General features: G+C 50.6%; 10 protein-coding genes across 10 annotated transcripts; 4 read left to right on the forward strand and 6 right to left on the reverse strand.

The window, feature by feature from the left end:
• Positions 1–63: 63 nt before the first annotated feature.
• N7489_003796 (Yae1 family protein) lies at positions 64–633 on the reverse strand (the record flags this gene model as incomplete). The annotated part of the gene is made up of 1 exon (XM_056709548.1): positions 64–633. One exon carries the CDS (start codon positions 631–633, stop codon positions 64–66), a length of 570 nt encoding a protein of 189 aa, XP_056567969.1.
• A 167-nt stretch (positions 634–800) lies between these two features.
• Positions 801–2,811, forward strand: N7489_003797 (methionine--tRNA ligase MES1; the record flags this gene model as incomplete). The annotated part of the gene is made up of 2 exons (XM_056709549.1): positions 801–931; positions 993–2,811. The coding sequence occupies 2 exons, from the start codon at positions 801–803 to the stop codon at positions 2,809–2,811; spliced, it is 1,950 nt and encodes a 649-aa protein (XP_056567970.1).
• Positions 2,812–3,316: 505 nt separating this feature from the next.
• On the reverse strand, positions 3,317–4,497 carry sonA (putative nuclear pore complex protein (SonA); the record flags this gene model as incomplete). The annotated part of the gene is made up of 2 exons (XM_056709550.1): positions 3,317–4,141; positions 4,237–4,497. 2 exons carry the CDS (start codon positions 4,495–4,497, stop codon positions 3,317–3,319), a joined length of 1,086 nt encoding a protein of 361 aa, XP_056567971.1.
• A 1,108-nt stretch (positions 4,498–5,605) lies between these two features.
• N7489_003799 (uncharacterized protein) lies at positions 5,606–6,479 on the reverse strand (the record flags this gene model as incomplete). The annotated part of the gene is given in 3 exon segments (XM_056709551.1): positions 5,606–5,795; positions 5,846–6,386; positions 6,398–6,479. The coding sequence occupies 3 exon segments, from the start codon at positions 6,477–6,479 to the stop codon at positions 5,606–5,608; spliced, it is 813 nt and encodes a 270-aa protein (XP_056567972.1).
• A 1,115-nt stretch (positions 6,480–7,594) lies between these two features.
• Positions 7,595–8,300, forward strand: N7489_003800 (uncharacterized protein; the record flags this gene model as incomplete). Its single annotated transcript, XM_056709552.1, has 4 exons — positions 7,595–7,745; positions 7,796–7,847; positions 7,901–8,084; positions 8,154–8,300. 4 exons carry the CDS (start codon positions 7,595–7,597, stop codon positions 8,298–8,300), a joined length of 534 nt encoding a protein of 177 aa, XP_056567973.1.
• A 580-nt stretch (positions 8,301–8,880) lies between these two features.
• On the reverse strand, positions 8,881–9,893 carry N7489_003801 (uncharacterized protein; the record flags this gene model as incomplete). The annotated part of the gene is made up of 2 exons (XM_056709553.1): positions 8,881–9,237; positions 9,399–9,893. The coding sequence occupies 2 exons, from the start codon at positions 9,891–9,893 to the stop codon at positions 8,881–8,883; spliced, it is 852 nt and encodes a 283-aa protein (XP_056567974.1).
• Positions 9,894–10,116: 223 nt separating this feature from the next.
• On the reverse strand, positions 10,117–13,830 carry rgsC (putative intermediate filament protein (Mdm1); the record flags this gene model as incomplete). Its single annotated transcript, XM_056709554.1, has 2 exons — positions 10,117–11,132; positions 11,184–13,830. The coding sequence occupies 2 exons, from the start codon at positions 13,828–13,830 to the stop codon at positions 10,117–10,119; spliced, it is 3,663 nt and encodes a 1,220-aa protein (XP_056567975.1).
• A 424-nt stretch (positions 13,831–14,254) lies between these two features.
• Positions 14,255–15,091, forward strand: N7489_003803 (bifunctional phosphatidyl-N-methylethanolamine N-methyltransferase/phosphatidyl-N-dimethylethanolamine N-methyltransferase; the record flags this gene model as incomplete). Its single annotated transcript, XM_056709555.1, has 5 exons — positions 14,255–14,303; positions 14,360–14,399; positions 14,484–14,500; positions 14,557–14,983; positions 15,034–15,091. The coding sequence occupies 5 exons, from the start codon at positions 14,255–14,257 to the stop codon at positions 15,089–15,091; spliced, it is 591 nt and encodes a 196-aa protein (XP_056567976.1).
• A 2,704-nt stretch (positions 15,092–17,795) lies between these two features.
• Positions 17,796–18,080, forward strand: N7489_003804 (uncharacterized protein; the record flags this gene model as incomplete). The annotated part of the gene is made up of 1 exon (XM_056709556.1): positions 17,796–18,080. The coding sequence occupies one exon, from the start codon at positions 17,796–17,798 to the stop codon at positions 18,078–18,080; it is 285 nt and encodes a 94-aa protein (XP_056567977.1).
• A 234-nt stretch (positions 18,081–18,314) lies between these two features.
• Positions 18,315–20,074, reverse strand: N7489_003805 (RXT2 domain-containing protein; the record flags this gene model as incomplete). The annotated part of the gene is made up of 4 exons (XM_056709557.1): positions 18,315–19,498; positions 19,569–19,722; positions 19,814–19,935; positions 20,002–20,074. 4 exons carry the CDS (start codon positions 20,072–20,074, stop codon positions 18,315–18,317), a joined length of 1,533 nt encoding a protein of 510 aa, XP_056567978.1.
• Between the last annotated feature and the right edge of the window lie 97 nt (positions 20,075–20,171).

The following is a 20,171-nucleotide window of genomic DNA, read 5'->3' on the forward strand; positions in this document are numbered from 1 at the left end:
CGGTTGAGTCCGGGGACCGAGCGTCTGGTACGCCTACCAATTTGGTGAAGCATGACCAAGCCCTCAGTGACGAATGCTCAATGCACTGATATCCTCAATGCTTCCAGAGCCATCTCCGGAAGTCGACATGTCCTTGGGCTCAACCTGGGCGGCTGGATCCTCACGCTCACCCATTGCGCGCTGGATGAGCTTCGCCTTCGTAGCGGCGCCTTTGAGACGCTCGTCCACGTCATTGACAGCTTCTTCGGTATTACTCATATCCAGCGTGGCCGGATCGACAAGTTCAAGAAGCGTCTGGAGATTCCTGGCCAGTCGACTGCTGTGTGGTGGGAGACTGGGCATGTCTTCGCAGATAGATGGATCAAGAGAAAGAGTATCCGTTGTGCTACCCGTTGTGCTATCCGCCTGCGCTGCGGCACCTTCGGACGATTTCATGTCGAGTCTCTGTGCCCAGACTAATGCCTTCCCATACAATCGGCCCATCTCGACGAACTTCTCGAAGCCTTTCTCAACGGCGAAAACGCTGCCTTCCGTATATCCGGTAGCGGCTCCATCCGCGGTGCCCAGCTCATATCCCTCATTGTAGAATTGCTCCTCCAGGTCAAGGAGACTGTCCAGAAGATTGTGCTCCATGGTGAATATAAGGGAGATAGAAGAGATAATATCAAAAGTTGAAGAGTCTAATCGATAACCTTTTTTTTTTTTCTGATATGCGCGGGGCATGTGACGAGATGCCCACTTTCTGATTTTCCCGCCTTTGCCCCTCCTACAAAGACATTCTCTCCTTCAACACTATTAAGATGACAGATCCCATATTGCCCAAAGCCGGCGAGCGCAATATCCTCGTGACGAGCGCTTTGCCCTACGTGAACAATGTTCCCCATCTGGGCAACGTCGTGGGCTCCGTGCTGAGTGCCGATGTCTTTGCTAGGTATGACTCAACCCCACACAGAATATAGCATTGCGCCAGGAAGCTAACAGCTACTCAACAGGTACCACAAGGCCTGTGGCCGACGCACATTGTACATCTGCGGTACAGATGAATACGGAACCGCAACCGAGACTAAGGCGCTGGAGGAGAAGATGCCGCCAGAAGATCTGTGCGCCAAATACAACAAGATCCACCAGGACGTGTACGAATGGTTCAACATTGGCTTTGACCACTTCGGCCGCACACCAACACAGAAGCACACCGACATCTCGCAGTCGATTTTCAAGCGCCTGCACGAGAACGGCTACCTCGGTGAGCGCACCGCCGAACAGCCCTTCTGCGAGCAGCACGGCTCGTTCCTGGCTGATCGCTTCGTTGAGGGCGAATGCCCCCGCTGCCACTACGACGATGCCCGTGGAGACCAATGCGACAAGTGCGGTCACCTCCTAGATCCCTTTGATCTCATCAACCCACGCTGCAAGATCGACGGCGCTGCCCCCGTCCGTCGCGAGACGAAACACATCCACATCCTACTTGACAAGCTCCAACCCGAGATCGAGAAATGGGCCCACCCCGCTATTGAGAAGGGTAACTGGCCTAGGAATTCGCGCATTATCACCGAGTCCTGGTTGAAGGAGGGTCTGAAGGGCCGTGGTATCACCCGAGACTTGAAGTGGGGTGTTCCCGTCCCACTGGAGGGGTACGAGAACAAGGTTCTCTACGTGTGGTTTGAGGCTTGCATCGGCTACCCCTCGATCACGGCTAACTACACAGATGACTGGGAGAAGTGGTGGCGCAACCCGGAGGATGTGCAGTTGTGGCAGTTCTTGGGCAAGGACAACGTGCCCTTCCACAGCGTCATCTTCCCCGGTACACAGATCGGCACGAAGGATAAGTGGACCATGCTCCACCACCTGAGCACGACCGAGTACCTCAACTACGAGGGCGGCAAGTTCAGTAAGTCGCGCGGCGTAGGTGTGTTCGGCACGAACGCCCGTGAAACCGGCGTCCCCGCCGACGTGTGGCGTTACTTCCTGCTGAAGAACCGCCCTGAGACTGGTGACACTCAGTTTGAGTGGGCCCCGTTCGTGGACAGCAACAACGGCGAGCTCCTCGCCAAGCTAGGCAACCTCGTCAACCGTATCATCAAGCTCGTCACCGCCTCCTACGGCTCCGTCATTCCGGAATTCACCGTGCCCGAGACCTTCAACCCATTCCTAGAGGAAGTCACCGAACACCTGCGCCAGTACCATGAAGATCTGGAAGGCGCACACCTGCGCGCCGGAGTGCAGACAGCCATGCGCATCGCCGAGGCGGGTAACGGGCTGATCCAAGCGAACCGACTCGACAACGCGCTGATTGCGAACGAGCCTGAGCGTGCCGCTGCCGTTGTGGGAACAGTACTTAACCTGATCCACCTGCTCTCCAGCGTGTTCTCGCCGTACATGCCTGCAACCTCGAAGTCGATTCTGGAGCAGTTGAACGCACCCTTCCTGTACCTCCCCAGTGTGGAAGAGCTCCAGTCCGGCTGGAAGCCTACATCACTGAAAGCGGGCCACAAGATCGGCAAGGCAGCTTACCTGTTCTCTCGTATTGATCCCAAGAAGGCGGATGAGTGGCGTGAGATGTTTGGTGGGTCGCAGGCCGACCGGAAGAAGAAGGAGGAGGAAGCTGCCAAGCTGGCTGCGAAGAAGGCTGCTGCCAAGGCCAAGAAGAAGGAGAAGAAGGAGAAGGGCCGTGCTGGCGCTCCTGAAGGTGGTGTTGAGGGGTCTGCTAAGGGTGGTGCGGAGAAGGTCTCCGTTACCACTGAGGGCAAGAATGATGAGGCTGTTGAAAAGGTCGCTGATGGGGTGGCGCAAGTTACCCTGCCTACCTCGTAGATTATTATGTCGTCAACAGGGTGATCTAGACAAGAAAAATAAGAAAATACATGCAAGGCGCGTTGTGGGGGCTTTCTTTTTATGATTCTCTATGAGATGTTGTGCATGGGGTGAACGGGGATCATCTTCTGGGCATATTGAACTGGCTTGGGGAATTTTTTTTTCCTTTTTATAGGTATCATACGCATGGATGCAATGAAGGTGTTTTGTTTTTGATGGCCTGATAGGAGAGTACGTCTTGATATATGTCCCACCTACTTGTCCCTTTTCAACTCTACAATCTATATCCCACAATTCAACTACATTCAAGATTCTTGCAGATTGCAGACCCTTCCAAGAAAATAGCTAGGCTAGCAGAAAAAGAAATCCCATTTGCACTTAATCAAAACACGCCGATATGGTAAAAAGTTTCATTACATGCTCGTTGTAGCGATGGGACTCGAAAGTGATTGGCGAAAGAAACAAATCCCTCCATCCCATGCGAAAAAGAAAGAAAGCTCCCAAATCAACGCTTGCGCGTGTTCGGTCTGGGCTTTGTCTCATCCGGTCCGATAGGGTGCAGCATGACCTTGTTGACAGTCTGCTGGGTGTTGGCGGAGTAACCCTTGCTCCAGTCGTAGCTGACGGAGTAAGCGAAGATATTTCCATTACGGTTGAAAGCGGTGGTAGTGATAGGACCTCCAACAGCGGGGTAACCCTTGAGACGGTGCTTCGCATCCTTATCCCAGAAGTGGAAAGTACCATCGGCACCTGCAGTGCTGAAGGTGCCATGAATGGGGTGGAAAGAAATAGCGTTAACGGAGTAGATATTGCAGACATCGCGGTTTGCGGGTGGGGTTTCACGGTGGCACTTGAAGGAGAAGTTCGAGGCGGAATCCTTCTCCTCGACGTACTGAATAGCGCAGCGACCCTCCACCGAGCCGACGGCGAAGCCCGAGGCATCTGAGAAGCAGCTGACTACCCGCGTCTGCCACTTGAGGGGTGATTGCATGGTCTTGTAGAACTTTGTTGGCTGGTCGAGGTTGATGATATTGATGTAGCGGTCCGCGGTGCCGATGACGAGCAGCTTGTTCTTAACGTCCATGGTGTAGACACGCTCCTGGCACTCGACGGAAGCGATTGCAGTCGACTGGCGCAGATCCCAGTATTTGACCGTCTTGTCCCACGAGCCGGTGATCAGGAGTGGAGTTCCGCCCACGGAGGGATTGGGGATCATATGGCAGCTTCGAATGGGGGCATCGTGGGCGGCAACTTGGGTTGTGGTGCCTGAACTGAGATCGAGCATGCGGGCTGCCTTGTCGGCACCAGCACCGACGACCTTGGTTCCATCCTGTAAGAGAGGAAAAAAGATGTTAGTTCCTGTGCATGGGACTGGGATTGTGAGGGGAAATATGTGAGGGGCGGTGAGAAGAAATGGGAGCTTACTGGAGACCAGCAGCAGTTCAGAACTGGAGCTTCGTGCTCGAAGAGTGCCTTTCCTTCACTTTGTCCCTGGTCGTTGATCTCGTAGATGCGGACTTTCTTATCCCACGAAGCCACGGCTAGATGTTCGCTGGTAGGCGAGAAGCGGAGATCGGAGATACCGTCCTCTGGAGGAGCGTTGAGGGCGACGTCCTTGGAAATGTCGCCGGTGGTATTTGTCTGGCCCGCCGAGGCCGACGACGCGCCACCGCCGAAAAGTGACATTGTAAAGGGCGCAGAGGTGCGATATGGTAAAGGGTATCGAGGGGGGTCTAAAAAGGATGTGAATTGAAAACAAGGGGAAGCTGGATTTACAGCTGACGAGTCATGCAGAAGAGAAAAAAAAAGTCGAGTTCAATGGAGAAAGGAAGAGTCAGAGAAGTCGGATGATAATTGTAGCTCGACAGAAAGCGATGCGCGATGCCGGCAGAAAATACATCTCACCGCCTTTATGTCCGTGGATTTTATACTTCAGTCGAGTGTTTCGAGTGTTCTTCTTTATTATGTTCCCACCTTTCTATTTTGAATTGAATTACTTTGGCCTGCTTAGCGGGACTATTGCCATACCTAGCTGTGCATGGTGCCATGAGTCCCCACTACCAAGGCAGCCATCGCCGGACTGCAGTTTTCTGACAGAAATAGTTTTGATAGACGATCTTAGTGGATGTAGCTTTACTCAATGGTCATATTTGAGGCACCCAGAGAGAGGTGACAACTGAGACATGCTCAATTTGCGATTATCAGTTCTATAATATTGGCCGTCGACTTGCCTATACCCAGGATCAACAGGCTACTGATTTCCCATTCACATTGTCGGATCTAGATTTCTGGCCCGGCTTTGCTGGCGCCATTCGGTCCTGCTTTCTATAGCATCATGTACTAACATTTTAATAGCCAACTAGTTCTGGTGGTGGTCTGCATTCGGTCTTTTTTTGGGTCTTTTTTTATTGATCTTGCGGGCTGCGGCCATTTTCGAATCCAAAGTTTGTTTGGCCCGTTGAGGGCATCTCTGGAGTAACTTCGTTTGCGTAGACAGTAGGCATTTTGGGCATCTGAATTGGTTGATTAATATTGCGCCCTCCTCGCAGAAGTTCATCAGAGGGCTAGGTCGGAATGCATAGTGTATGATGATATTCAAGACCGTAGAGCTCCTCGAGAGGAGAGAAGGAGCCAGAAGCTGTTTGGATGATACTTGCCAATGCTTTTTGCTGGCTAGGAACGTGTTGATTTGCTCTGAAGATTTGGTCAAAGACCCCTCGACTGACAAAGGAAACGCTTATGAAATCTGCAGATACAAGTCTTCTAACCAAGTGATTGATACACCAGAGGGAAATCAGAGAATCCATGTCTCAAGTTCGTCTAAATCCGCTGTGTCGGAAGGGGGAATGGCAAGACCCCAGCGTTGCCAGGTAAGATGCATGGGGCCCTGGTCCGCCCCTGCACCGGGATTTTGTAGGCCGCGAAGCGAGCGGATTCTCTTCAGCCAGCCTGCGTCCGTCACTTTTCTGAAATCGACGAACCACCTATTCATATAGTTAGCGAGCAGCTCTGTGTCAGCATTGAAGGGACATACAGCTTCGAGGAGACAGGATCCCACACAAGATGGTCGGCCCAGATTGAGTAGAGTGTCAAATCCAACTCCGCCAGCCTAGGGTAATTCTTGTCGAACTCATCGCGAACCTTGCCTCGTTCCTCACGGTCGAACTCTCGAAAGAACGTATGTATTGAACACCCACGGACAGGCGCCCCTTGATCATCGGCAAGTCGAATTCCGGGTACGTGCTGGAACACCATGTAGACTATGAAACCACCTGGGACAACATCATCGTCGCCTTGGGGTTCCTCCTTGATCCCGAGGAGGGCGGGTGTCATAGTGAAATGTTTCTGGTGGAAGCACTTTAGGGCGTCGACTTCACGATGTGGACAGAGAGCGGCTTGGCGACGTCGAACTTCACGAGGTTCAAATTCGGTAGATGGATCTGGAACCTGCATATATACCCGCATGTATGCCAATGGACCATAGTCCTGCTGAACGTGGAATGTTGCCTCGGCTGTTGATGGACCAGGATCGAGATCCCAATCCTCTCGCTGGTAGTTGTGCTGGGACTGTTTCTCTCGGATTGACCATGCGCTGATTGTTGGCTTTCAAAGAGGACTGTTGTGCCCGGACCGAATTTGGCGTGGGGAAACCAGCCTATTAAAGCCATGGCTGATATGGAAGATGAAAAACAAGCACGAGGGGGAGAGTTGGAAGAGTATTCTCAGAATATGATGAAAGTAGAGTGGTGGAGTGGGAGCCGGAACCTACTTTCGTGATCCTCGCTTCCCATTGAGTACTTAGGAATACATGTGGACGCAATGGCCAGGATCGGCAGTATGGATATGATGAGAAGGATGAAGAGTATAGAATTGTAGAGGGCCCTCGAACTCAGTCTGACTCTGAGCGCCCTCGTAAAAGCGGCGGCAGCTAAGATAGGAAAGCCGGGAGATTCAGGTGGATGATGTAATATGTATGTCTTAATATCCTGAGGTATCAAATTTAATTTATAGAGGACAGATATATTTACCTAGGTAGTCTACAGGTCCTGTGGTAAGAGTGAGATGGTTAATGGTAATTAATAAAGAAAGGTTAATAAGGACATGTGACAGTTGAAAGCATTGAGTTTGATCTGAGCAATTCATTTATGGTCAGTTGTATACATAAGTGGTATGATCAGATCAGGTGATGATCATATGTTAGTACATACCTAAGTACTACCTAGGTACTAGTGACCTAGGTAGTACTAGTTAATATATGTAATAGCACATACATACCTAGGTACCTATACTAATAGGATATTTAGTTACCCATATTAATATAAGAGTGATCGGCCCTAAAATAAAGTGGAGCAAATGCGGGGTGCAGCGCTGGGATTGGCTGGGATTGGCTAAGGTTGACGTTGATGTCAGTTATCCGGGGGAGGCCGGTATAGTATGTACGTAGATAGGTATAGAGGAGTAGAGTAGTATAGGTAATAGATAGCTGTAGTTAATAGTTATAGTTAATAGATATTAATGGAATAGAAATAATAAGTAGAACAAGGTGAACAAAGTGAACAAGGTGAAGGTAAAGGTGGTGAAACACAAGGTACCTCCTTGTTATAGACAAACACCATACAAACCAAAGTCACACATCCATGACCAGGGCACCCCCTCTCTCAAACAACCTTGGTCACCTGCCCTCCTTCCCCTCTCTTCTCTTCCATCTCCTGATCTTCTCCCTGATTCTTCTCTTCCTCATCTCATCTTGATTCCATCTCAATCTTGATACAACTCTGCAACCATGTCTGTTCCTTTAACCAAAGTCGATTCTGCCATTGCTGGCTTGTCCATATCTGACGAGAAGCCTGAGACCACCGAGAAGGAGGTCAAGGCCAAGTCCCACAGACGGACCTCCTCAACGGCAGAAGGTGTCTGGAACATCAAGGACCTTGGTAAGTACTCATCAAACTCAATGGAGGGAGCTATACTGACTCTATCTCAGAAGAGCAAAAGATGGACATTACCCTGCCAATTGAAACACAAAAGACTGGATGGTATCTCATCTCACTTCCTCACACATAGATGAGTCCCACTGACCTCTGCTCAGGAAACTCAACACCTCCCCCTCAACAATCGAGGACAAGGATATCCTCAAAATGTTCCTCGTCAATCCACCGGTCAAGAAGATTGACCTACACTTCCCCCTTGGCCTAGAAGTCACCGCTCGGAACCTCAAGGGCGTCACAGTCAAGGACGCATTAGATGCCATCTACAAACAGTTCAAGAAGAAGGTCAGTGATCCTGCAGTATAGACCACAAGAGAGTCCATGAGTCCATGATGACTGACGTGACCCCGCTAGGCGGATGATGAACTTGACAAACCCTACCTCGCTGGCTTCGAGTGGGACAAGGAAGACTGCTGGACTCGGTTGATCGTGCACCAGAAGAAGGATGGTGCACCACAGCCTAGCAAGAAGTCCAAGAAGAAGTCCAAGGACGAGGCATAGATTGGCATTGTTCCATCAACCCGGGTGTTTCATGATATGAGCATGAGCACAGACAAGTGCCCCCGGATACCCTCTCCAATTTCTTCGGCCCTTTATCCCTTCACTTACCAATCATCATAATGGATGTTCTTACCGGGGACTATTGACTCCCCTCAATCTGCAATACGCTATTTGACTTTTCTTTTTAATGTTCTGCTTTTCCACAGTCCCATTCGGCTGCTCTATGTTCACTGCGTTTCCAATGTAGAAACAAGGATTAGGAGGGCGCGAGGGAGATTTCGTATTTTGATTTTGTGTCTATCTTACTGCTCTTTTATCAGTCGTTTCTGTCTGGCCCGGCTTTATGTATCTACCCTGGGTGGACCGGTATATGCCGTTCACTCTTTTCGACCCCTAGTGGAGATTAAATCAAGTAGTTCCGGCTATGATCTCTATATTTTTCCAATGTAGATGTTGTATGGGAGATGTCAGGTAGAAAACCAAGTTGGGACAATTCAAGGCCAGGTGACTTATTGTACATGGGTATACGGCATACTAGAGATCCATGAAAAGAGAACATATCTATTCCCCTACACAGATGCTAATCCCAAAGCGAACCCCAAGACTTCCGCCCCTTCAAAAAAGCCTCATCCGAGTACTTCGGCTTCATCCCCAGCTTAGTATACGCCGCTTTGATGTTATTCATAACATCGCAGTCCAAACTTGGAGTATCATAACGCAGACCGCTGAACATCTCTCCCAGATGAGTATAAAACACCAAATCCAGATCCCGGACTCCAAAGAGCTCCAAATCCGCTTGAACCTGTTTAGGGAGGAATTCCTGTCCCCAGACCATCTGTGTGGCGGAATATTCATCTTGATCCCACCTGTCACCGAAGATGAGTGCCTCAAAGACAATATCCATTCGCAGGCCATCGGCTGGTTCTTTTTGGTGGTCCTTGGGAGGGTTTACAACTGTCAGCTAGGGGTTCTTGCAGGAGGCAAATGATGTATGGATGTATGTAAACAAATAGAAAGCTAAACAAATAGGAAACCCATTATGTAGATATCGGTAACTATGTGTATATATCATGTAAATAAGTAGAGCTAGACACTCACCATCGCCTCATAAATGTACAAATGCTGCCCGCCATGCCCGACATTACTCCTTAGCAGCGACAGCGTATACACGGGCGGCTGCTGGACCAGCATACGACGCCAGCTGGCTTCCGGTCTGATGTATGCGTCCCATTTGTGCGGGTTCTTGATCATGTCGAAGGTGGTCAATGTGACATTGGAGGTGGGTTTTTCGTTTGTAGTATCGGTGTCGAGATCATTCCTTTTACCGGTACACTCGAACTGGTCGAAGATGGACGGAAAGGTTTCTGCTAGTAGTGGGTTCTGGGTCTTTGGTTTATTCAATGCATGGTCGAGGGGTCGGAAGAATAGGGCCCATTGGATGCGCGGGGAGGAATTGATGAAGTGGGACCAGCTGTGGCAGATTCGGCTTGCTTTTGTCAGGAGGGTGCGGATGTCAAGATTGAGGAGGATCAGTTCGAAGATTTCAGGGATGGAGAGGGCGTGGGATTGAGCTGGGGTTGGGGTAGGGGCCATTGGGGTTAAGGAGGAGAAGATGAGCTGTTGAAACGCAGGCTGGGAGGGTTTAGGGGCTCTTTGTTGGGCACGTTTGAGCCTCATCACATGCACACGTGATGATTTTATCTTGGCGGATTATTTCGGTTTTTGGTTGTGTTAGGTGAAAGCATTTGATATTATGTAGAGATAGATGTTATCGAGAATATACAGTGCCTGTAAAGAGGAAGAATAAACCAACTTCTCATCGAGGACGGCCCGCACTCCCAAAGAGAACCAAGACGATCTCGTCAAGAATCGTAAAAACGAGATGGGTATTAAGATGCTGATTGTTCAGCGTGGCAAAGATGCGGCGGGCAGCAGCCTGCGCATTAGCTCTGCCGACAACATTACCTGCCAGATCCGGGATGAGGGTAGCCAAGACCACAGTGGCCTCAGCACGACTGTTGAGACGCTCAGCAGCCGAACGAGGAGGGGCTTTTCGGAGTATGCCGCCGGGCCAGAGGGTATCTCGAGCGAGAGAAATGTACTTGAGAAGTGAATCATCCTGTACCAGGCCGCGCGCTCCGTCGCGGACCTTGCGCTCTATTGTCCCGCCGAGGAGCTGGTGCAAGACAACAACGACGGCACGGCCGCGCAGCCAGTTGTTGCCGCGGTTCAGCTCGAAGGCTTCGAGGAAGAGATCGCAGATGGGCTTGATGAAGGGCTCGAGCTCGCGGTCTTCAAACGCATTTAGTTCCGCTTCGGCTTCGGCGGCTGTGACGGCGTCTTCGGTTGCGAGGCTGGACTCTGGTATCGCGCTGCTGGCTTGCTGGGTAGCGGCTGATATGAGATTCTGGCCTGCGGTAGATAGTTGGTCTAGGACGCCGAAGTTGCCGAGGAAGTCATCCATGCCATCTGCGACGGAGTTGTAGATACGGGTGACAAGGTCTTTGGTTTCACCTTCGTTGTCGCGGGCAATTTCCTTGCGGGGCAGGATGGCACGCTGGGATAGAAATGCACGTAGATCGCGGCTGCGACAGACCTCTGGCAGGAGGAGGAGTTTCTGCAGATAGGCTTCGAGAGCGAGTCGCCGCTTGTGAAGGAACTCTTTCTGTAACTTCATGACGACGCGCCGTCGGGGGAATTCCAAGTGCCGCACGGAGGGGTAGCGTTGGCGTAGCTTTTGGTGCAGATCATGGAACTCGCTGTATCGTCGTGCAACGACCCACGATGCAGCAGGCATTTGCTCGCCCGCATTTCGTTGAACCTCCACAACGTCTAAAAAACTAGTTAGCTTGCAACAAACGACACATTCGAAACTTCTCTTACACATAGCGAATTCGCGGCCATCATCCTCCTCTTTCCCTACGACAATAGACTTGATGCTAACGGTCGATCGCCCAAACAAGCTGTTATCGCTTTCCTGGAGAATGTACTGTTGCCGCTGCATTTCCTTACGATGCATTTCGCGCTGGATGCTAGCCTTGGACTTGCGCAGGATTCTCAATTCCGCGGTGTTGTTTGTCAGTTCGGCTTTTCGTGTCAATGCTTGGACCACGGCGTCCTGGGCTGCAAGCTTGTCGATATCCACCGAGAGTGCCTCAATCGCTTCCGTTAGACCTAAGTCACCCGGTGCAGCTTCATGCACTTCATCTGCTGAGTCTTTTTCATCCACGCCGTCTGGTTCTTCGTATTCATCTTCGATGAATTTCTGTTGATCCGGAAATAAGTCGTCATCAAACACACCAAGTCGGGACGCATGATCGACCAGACCAAGCGATGCGATGCTTTTCTTAGTTCTTTCATTCCGGTTGTCAACCTGGGGGATTTCGGACGAGCTGCGCGACGAGAGAACAGGACGCTCCGGCCCAAACAGACCGGCAGCATCTCCTTTGAGGTCTTCGATTCTTCCATTTTTCGGCTCATTGGTAATGATATCATTAAGCGCTGCCTCCATCGTCTTGAGGACTTGGCTTTGGCTCTGGCTAGCATCGTTCTCGCCATTCTGGGAATCCTTACCCAAGCTATGGGTGGACGTGGCGAGATTGTCAGTGTCGTAGTCGTCATCAAAAAGATGAGCAGATCGTTCTGAATCGATTGATCGTCGTGGTGAATCGTCATCATCAAATAATTTTCCCATGCCCCGCACATCGCCAGACGAGACAGCGGCCCGTCGAAGGTCTTTGGATGGTCTCAATCCCGGCTGGGAGCTCGTTCGTGACAACAAAGGCGGGAGAGGTCGCCTCTCGGGAGCTTCAAAAGTGACTGCAATGGGGGAGGGTTGACGAACTGGCGCCTGGGCAGCAGATGCTTCATCAGACGCAAGATACTTCCAGTACAGATCAGACTCCTTGAACTTGGGATAGTAGGTATCTTGGAGATGCTCTAAAATAGCAGACTGGGTTGTTAAAACCACCATTCGCGCTTTTCGGTATTGTTCCGGGGTGGCACGCTTTCCTGCACTCAGGAATGTCTTGACTGCCCGGCGAGACTCTTCAGAGACCTTCAGTTCTGGCTTTGAGAGATATGTTTCACTGATCAGAGCTAGGTCATTTCTGTCTGCTGGCTTCCATGCTAATGAAGTAGGCGCTGCCTCATCTCCAAAGTCATCTTCAAGTGGGTTGCGGAACCCATCTACAACAACCCAGAATTGAACAAGAGACATCAGCTTTTGGCGATCCATAAACTCCATGAAATAAGAAAGTCCAGATGCGCTGTGCATCACGTCGACCAGGGACGATTCATGCGTTTTAGATGGGATCTCAGGTCGAGGGTCTAGAGCTGGAGGCACATGGGAATCTTCGCCAGGCTTCGCGAGTTTAGCCACTTTCTGATCAAGAACACGTTTTCCCGTTTCCAGACGCTTCAGATAGACCTGATCCTGACCCTCGACCACACTCTCTTGCTTCAATTGACTGGAAACGAGGGCACGAAACCGACGGGCATCGGAGAGGTTATTACATTTCCTGATTGCCCTCACAAAGCGCTCAAAGGCTCGCTCTGAATCGGTTGCTGACAGTCGTGGAAATGGTTGCCCACGCTTGGACTTAGGTGTAGGTGACGCATGTTGGTCCAAAGCGGCGCGCAGTTTGCGTACAGTCTTCCGATCGTGCAAAGCTGTACGGCCATATGCTTCCATCAACTGGTTCCACGTGTCTGGGTCTGATAATGCAGTGACTATCGGAATAAGTACAGCGCATGAGATGATTTCTCGAATCAGAACAGACACGATTCGACTGTTTAGCACGCTTTCCGGGAATAGCTGGGGTAAGAGTCCAACTGCTAGCTTGCGTAGGTAGTCCTGTTGAACAGCCTTTTGATCGGACGCAGAGGTTGCAACAGCGGGATGTAAACGCCCATCACGGTATTTGTTTGCAATGGCCAGATCAAGCTCTCCGGACTCGGTCACATTCCGATTGAGATTGCGCCCCCGGACAGAACGCTCGGCAATGTCAAATTCTTTGAGGTGTGATGTTACAATAGGAAAGATCCGCGATACGATTAGCGAGACCATGTCCTCCGCAACCAACCTATCCCGGAGGTTTTCAAGGGCGACACGAATCGTTCGATCAACCTCATTGGCAAATATTGGGTTCGGACTGATACTGCGATACCACGAGGAAATAAAGTCTCGGGTAATGAAAGATAGAAGTTCGTCGATCCCTTCCGATACGACAAAGGACTGAGGATACAGTGGCCGGGGCCGGTATCGCGTGCTCCGACGGACATTCAGCACTTCCTTTCGCCATTGGTTGGGTTTTATGAAAGCCACTGAAACGTTCTTGGTGTTGGCTTTGTCATTCTGATGTCGGATTGTCAATGTGATAAGCCCTAAAAGACCAACAGAAGATAGGACGGCACCCAGTGTCACGGCATATCCTAGATACCGGAGGATCGGCAGCCAGCGAACCACAAGACCCCAAGCGATGAATACGCCGACGCCCGCCAAAACTAGGTCACGGCGACTAAGGGCCATTCTCCGCACACGTGTGTCCGAGCTCCACGGCTCATAACCATCACTCCCAGGAACTTGGGAGCGAACAGCTCGGCATAGTATTATGGTCGCGGTCTATCTGGCCTGATTGGCGGGGAAGCTTTCGTTTGTATGGAGCGCCCTGGGATGAAGTTGATGCCTGGTGGGTTTAAAGGGCCTAGGGGTTAGAAGAGCTAAAGACGTGCATCTCAGATGCAAGGGCAGTATCAAAAAGGGATGGCCGAGCAAAGAATCGAGAAAGATACGATCCCGTGACCGCGGGACCCGTGAACCCGTGGACGTCATTTTTGTTTACTTAAGCTGTTAATCCGGGGCCAACGGTCAACTTCGTCTTTCCCCTCTTCTTCTCCCCTTCCTTTTCCTATTCCTCTTCTCTTCACTTTCCTGGTTTAACGATTTTTGCGCCATGGCCTCTCTTACAGATTTTGTCGATTTTTCTTCTAAGCCTTTACTATGTGAGTTGGTCTCTCTACAGGATCTCAACAATTTGCATGTGATTGACCCCCAACAGGGTCCGCCGCGACTATTGCTTTTAACCCAATTTTCTGGAAGTGAGTACTCCGTGTCCATCGCGAAGATAAAACTACAATGGCAATCATTTATTTCATGATAAATAGCTAATATGAGCTCTCTAGCATTGTTGCCCGCGCAGGTTCGCCGATTCCACTCGAGTACTGTTGCGTTCGACCTTGGCTAACCGGTGAACAGAGTACCGCAACCACTTCTTGACTCGCCTCTTTGGAGGCGCGTACAATGGCTGCTACTTCCTAGCATTCACCATCTTCTCCCTCGGGATTCTCCGTGACCATCTCTATCAACTCGCTCTAGCTGACCAGCCCTTCTACGCACCTGTCCACCAACCGATTGTTGGAGGTGTCTTGTTTGCTATCGGTTCGGTCCTGGTTCTCTCCAGCATGTGGGCTCTTGGTGTGACCGGTACCTACCTTGGCGACTACTTTGGTATTCTCATGGACGCTCCCGTCACTGGGTTCCCTTTCAACGTGACCGGCTCGCCGATGTACTGGGGTAGCACCTTGAACTTCCTCGGTGTTGCACTTTACCAGGGCAAGGTTGCTGGCATTCTTTTGACCGCCCAGGTCTTTGTCCTGTACTGGTTCGCTCTTGGCTGGGAAGAGTAAGTAGTCATTTTTGAAGCTTTCCTAGAACCGAACTGACTGTCTCTAGCCCCTTCACTGCTGAGATCTACGCCAAGCGTGAGCGCGAGCGCGCCAAGAAGCAGTAAACGCCATGAGTGTATACCAGGATTGGCTGGGACATTCAACATCCGCAATCCGCACATCGAAAGAGAGGCCGCGAGAGAGAGGCCAGGTTGCTCAGACAACTTGATACCCAAAAGTCTGGGGCTGCCCATGATAATTTTTCCAGCACACGGATGCATCCGAATCTTCAACGATGCTGGACCTGTAGACGATAGATCTTTGCCTTGTCCTTGATACTGGACAAGGCCCCCACTGTGATTTCCCTTACGCGACTACCAAAGATATAATCCAATCAACCCCATCGCGCCAAAACTGCAGTACGACTGTGAATCAGTAGACCTTTGTTGCTTATTTGCGATTGCCGAGGATGTATAAGGGAGTTTGGAAGTGCTTGTCTGTTTGACTGCAATGGGTGAGATATTCTACAGACAAAAGGATGCTCCAGACAATTAAAATAAAGGGGATTTGAGACTTAACATTATACACTTGTGTTCTATGTCTTCTCATACACTATGCTTCTACCGTGGAGAATACCAGAATGGCAAGCTGGTGACCACTGAACAACAATCTAAGCATTAAGATACAGTATGTTCATGAAGACTATACAATGTTAAGACTGATTATCTGCCTGATGCTTGGTCTGTCAAGCTCTATTAAGTGCTATGCAATTGCTTAGCTAACTTTTGTTTGTTAGAGAATCAATTCTTTCTCTACTCTCCTATTTCAAGTTTGAGAGCATATATTACCTGAGCCATCGAGTTTTATAAGCCAAATGGTATTCACACAAGCAGCCAACCGGACGTGTGCCCTTGTTGAGAAGATATGGGCTCAGTTGTCAGACTGTTATGCTACAGCCTAATGCCTTCGCTTGATTTCGGTCTATACTCATCCCTCAATGTAACTATACAATGCCCCAGAGAAGACAAGACCGGTTCGAATAGAGATTGGGTGTCTTCCACTGTTTCAAACCGTATATCAGGTACGTTTTACTTTCCCTCTCACCTCTCAGGTCATCAACCTGAGTCAATACCTTGAGACCCCAAACATAAAACTTCAGCGAAAACTAAGCAAAGAGCAGTGCAACTGCCAGTCTTTCGCCAACGTTGGTTCCTCGAGCTCACTACCATTGCATATGTACCATCTGATGCATGGCTGGCTCAACCTTCCAAGGTTCTTGCACCTGCTCCCAGGTGATGAGTAAGTGAGGACCTAATGAGAACTCCGTTGACGAGATATCATATATCATTGAACTCCAGCAGAAACAACCTAGTCGGATGCCACGAAGCAAAGCATGGCTACAGTCATCGATTTGAGCCTACCACCTAAGGACCCAAAGTTTGGTGACCGAGATAGTCAACCAAGAGCCAATTCAATCCAAACCTGAGTCCCAACGCGCCAAATGTGCTATGCATGACCTTCTTTGGCCCCTTGGGGTGGACTAACCCAAGAAACTACCCGTGGACGACACCTCGCCCTATGACAAAGCCTGGACTGATAAAGCTCGTCAGGAACCAATAGTCTTCACTGGCCTTCAGCTTTCTAAGATGGGAGGGAAATCTTCACAGCGAGGATCATGCTGGGTTGTTTGCACTGTGCTGGTCTCAGCACTTCGATTACTGCTTCACAGGCTCAGTAACCTCGCCCTGCTTAGCAGGAGAGACTCCAGTGATTTTCCCAGAAGTGCAGGAAAGAATTTCGAGAATCAGGTTGGGTGGGTTTGCCTTGCGCTGTGAATTTGACTGCGATGACCCCAAATCGGCGCCGGCTACGATGGACTAGCCGTGCGGAATAAAAGGCGAGCCATCATGTTGGAACTAATACTAGTCCTTCTTTCTATTCCACCGCGGATTCGTCCATCAGTTCCAGATATCCTGGGCATTGGCTGGGACGGACCAACCTAGGAACCACTGGTGAGAACCATGATGAACTCGCCTTGCTGAGCCAGATAGCAGGGCCACCCTGGACGAACACTCCCGATGGAACGGAATTCAGAAACAGAAGTGGTGGAATCATGGAAACATGCAATCGGGGAGCACAGAGAAACCACTTCCAACGTTCAGGGTGATCTTTTAAAAGACGTGCGCTTCGGCCCTATCAATCGACGCTGGGGTGTTTAGTATTACCGTGTCCCCGAAAAAGAAGTGGAAAATGGCAGAGCAAGGAGGCAGAAATAAGAAGGAAAAAAGAAACCAGACAAACCCCCATGTGGATCTACGACTAAGGAGATGAAGATGCCAACAGCAGAAGAAACGCATCCAAGACCCGAGAACAGATCATTTAGCATGTTCAGCATCTACTTTCCGTAGTAGATGAATCCAAAGAACCTCCGAATGTAAAATCACTTTGCAGGCCCGTGATCTCACCGTATACCTAGGTATATGCTGAGAAGACTCGGCTAATCGTCGAGTCCATGAACCTGAACGAGGACCGTGTCGACATCTCCAGGAACCAGGAAGCCACTGACCCAGGGAAGTCCCAGGTCTAAACTGAAGACCTGGGGATAGAGTCAGATGATACTGTGATAACCACGACTTGCCATACCCAGACAGACGTTGACAGCTTGCGCACCGAGTCTCCAAGGTATGGAAATCCTGAAAGATGAGAATTTGACCGTGAATGTGACATCAACCGAAACCCCTCCCCATAGAACACATTTCTCGGCTATGCCAGGGGAAGAAATACAGATACCTGCTGGAATTGTGGCAGTGAGTATCAAGCGTTGCCCAAATGCCAAATGGTCTGCAGCTGCAGAGGCGGGGTGGTTATGACCTCAAGGCTGTCATAGGCGCGCAGGACGAGGCTCAGACCAAGGAACAAACCTACGATGCTGATTCCAAGATTGAGGGAGAAGATGAGAACAATACCAATGATAAGAGCGAGGAAAGGCAAAATCAAGATAGTGGCACGTGGACAATCCCACCATGCACGCATTGTCTGCTCCCCAAGTGGACTTGCGTGCCCTACTGGGATGGCCCACGGACATTCCAGTTGTTAATTTTCTACTTGGATTAATTGAAGATTACTTGTTAAACCCATAAAAAGTAACCAAAACCATGTTTATTATAGAACTGAGGGTATATACCGACGCCACATGAATCAAAGAGCCCAAAGAGACACAGACAGAGACAGAGACAGGGTAGTATGTAGGGTTCATATCACAAGAGACCAGGACATGACAATCCGAAAGCCCAAGATCAAAGAGAGTGCTTCGAAGCAAAGAAGAACAGCACTGCCAACAGCTACCTCTCACTGCCGCCTTCCCCTTCCCCTCTTCCCCTGTGTTCGACTCTCATCAACAGTCTCAACCTCATCCTCATCAGTGCCCTTCTTCAAGTCCTCACCCTCAGCAAGTCCCCACTTCTCACGATCATACCAGTCCTCGCCATCGCTCATCTCACCAACATGCCCCTCGGCCTTACACCACTCCAGAACATCAGCTTTCATGCGGCAAGATCTATTCAGTGAATCGAGCATGTGCTCGACCCCACGCACCGTCTCTTCCTGCTTCTGGATATACGACCAGAGCAGGCGGCGGGTTTCCTCAGCTTCGGCGGCGGGAAGGCCGAAGTTTGGATCAGGGCGGATGTTGTCCGGGACGAGGAAGAGGGGGTGCGGGGTTGGGAGTGGGAATGCTGTCTCGGAGGAGAGTGGGGAGCCGTTTTCATTTTCGTTTGGGTTGATTGCATTGGCTTGCGCACGCGTTGTCATTCGCCGTGGTGGTTCTGGTGAGGAGCCGTCGTGCATTTCCTGGTCTTGTTCTGTGTCGTCATTGAGTTCCGTTGTGTCGACGGGATCGACATCTTTCGTTGTGTCCATGTCCTGTTTCCCGTCGAGGGCTGGGTTTATGCTCGCCCCAGCTTCGGCATCGTCGTGTTTGCTCTCCTGGGCAAGACTCGAGGTATTAGGGTGAGGTGGAAGGTCTTTGACGGTGGCATCGGTCTCTTCTGATTTAAGCTGCAGACCGTTCTTGGCGGTTTCGGCCTCTGCTGGGACCTCGGCCATTTCCACGTCATTTTGCGTTGAACTAGTCCGGGCTTGTGTCCCGTTCTGTGTTGGCTTGGAGTCCTGGGTGGCTGTTGATGCAGATACCTTTTGTGCCACGTCCTGCGGGCCATTGAGATCTCTGTTGGTCGACGGAGTACCAGTCCCACTTGTACCTTGCTCAGCATATACGCTCGGGTCAGTACTGGCAAGCCTGGGGTCGAAGATCAAGTGATCATTAGGCGTCTCGAGAGCACCGCACGGCATCCAACTGCTATCACCGAGGAATTGCCTATGCAAGCTCCTGGCGCGCCAGAGCAAAGCCCGTTCCTGACGGAGCTTGTGTTCGACCGCTGATGTCATTTTCTCCAGGGCTTGCGATGTGTATGCTTGGGACATAGAAGGATGGGTGGGGAGTTCGGAAGGATGCTTCAGGGGACACAGAAGAGCTAGAAAGGAAAAGCAACAGATCAGCCATGAGGCTATGGACAGTATTGAGAGTGTAAAAAGAAAACTTACTCTCAAGCGCAATGCCAGAGAACGGGTTCTCTTCAGCAGCCGCAGCATCGGCCTCGGAATCTTCATCATCCTCAACCAGCTCCTCTCCCTCTGAATCATAGCGAACCGGGTTCGGCTGAAGAATGTAACGAGTATAACCAGCATGATCGACTCTCTAATCGCCGTCCAAAAGTCAGTTTCCATAAAATCCGAGTTTCCATCTTATCGCCACAGCGCCCAAGTCCCGGAATCGGCAAACCACGCACCTGCTTGTAGTAATCCTCGGCGTTGATGTAGCCCAGTGCACCCTCGCTCACATACTTAGCATTAGCATGCATTTTGTTCCCCCGGTTCGTCGGCGCCATGATGGGGTCGTCCGGGCCATTCTCTGGCGAAGGAATATGTCAGAAAACCATTATGCTTGGAAAGACAGACTGCTTGGTCGGGAACCTACCTTCACGCTCTCTGCGCAGAGCCCGCTTCATGCCGGTGATGGTATCGGCGATCAACGCCGCTTGCGCCGCCATAGTTATGGTGTCGGCAACGAGGCTGTCGGGTCAGGCAAGTTGTATTGCGCGTTGAGAGGGGGATTGTCAGGCAAACGGGGCGTGGGAACGGATTCCC

The sequence above is a fragment of the Penicillium chrysogenum genome (genome assembly GCF_028827035.1).
Source record: "Penicillium chrysogenum strain IBT 35668 chromosome Unknown utg000002l_segment0_segment0, whole genome shotgun sequence".
Lineage (NCBI taxonomy): Eukaryota > Fungi > Ascomycota > Eurotiomycetes > Eurotiales > Aspergillaceae > Penicillium > Penicillium chrysogenum.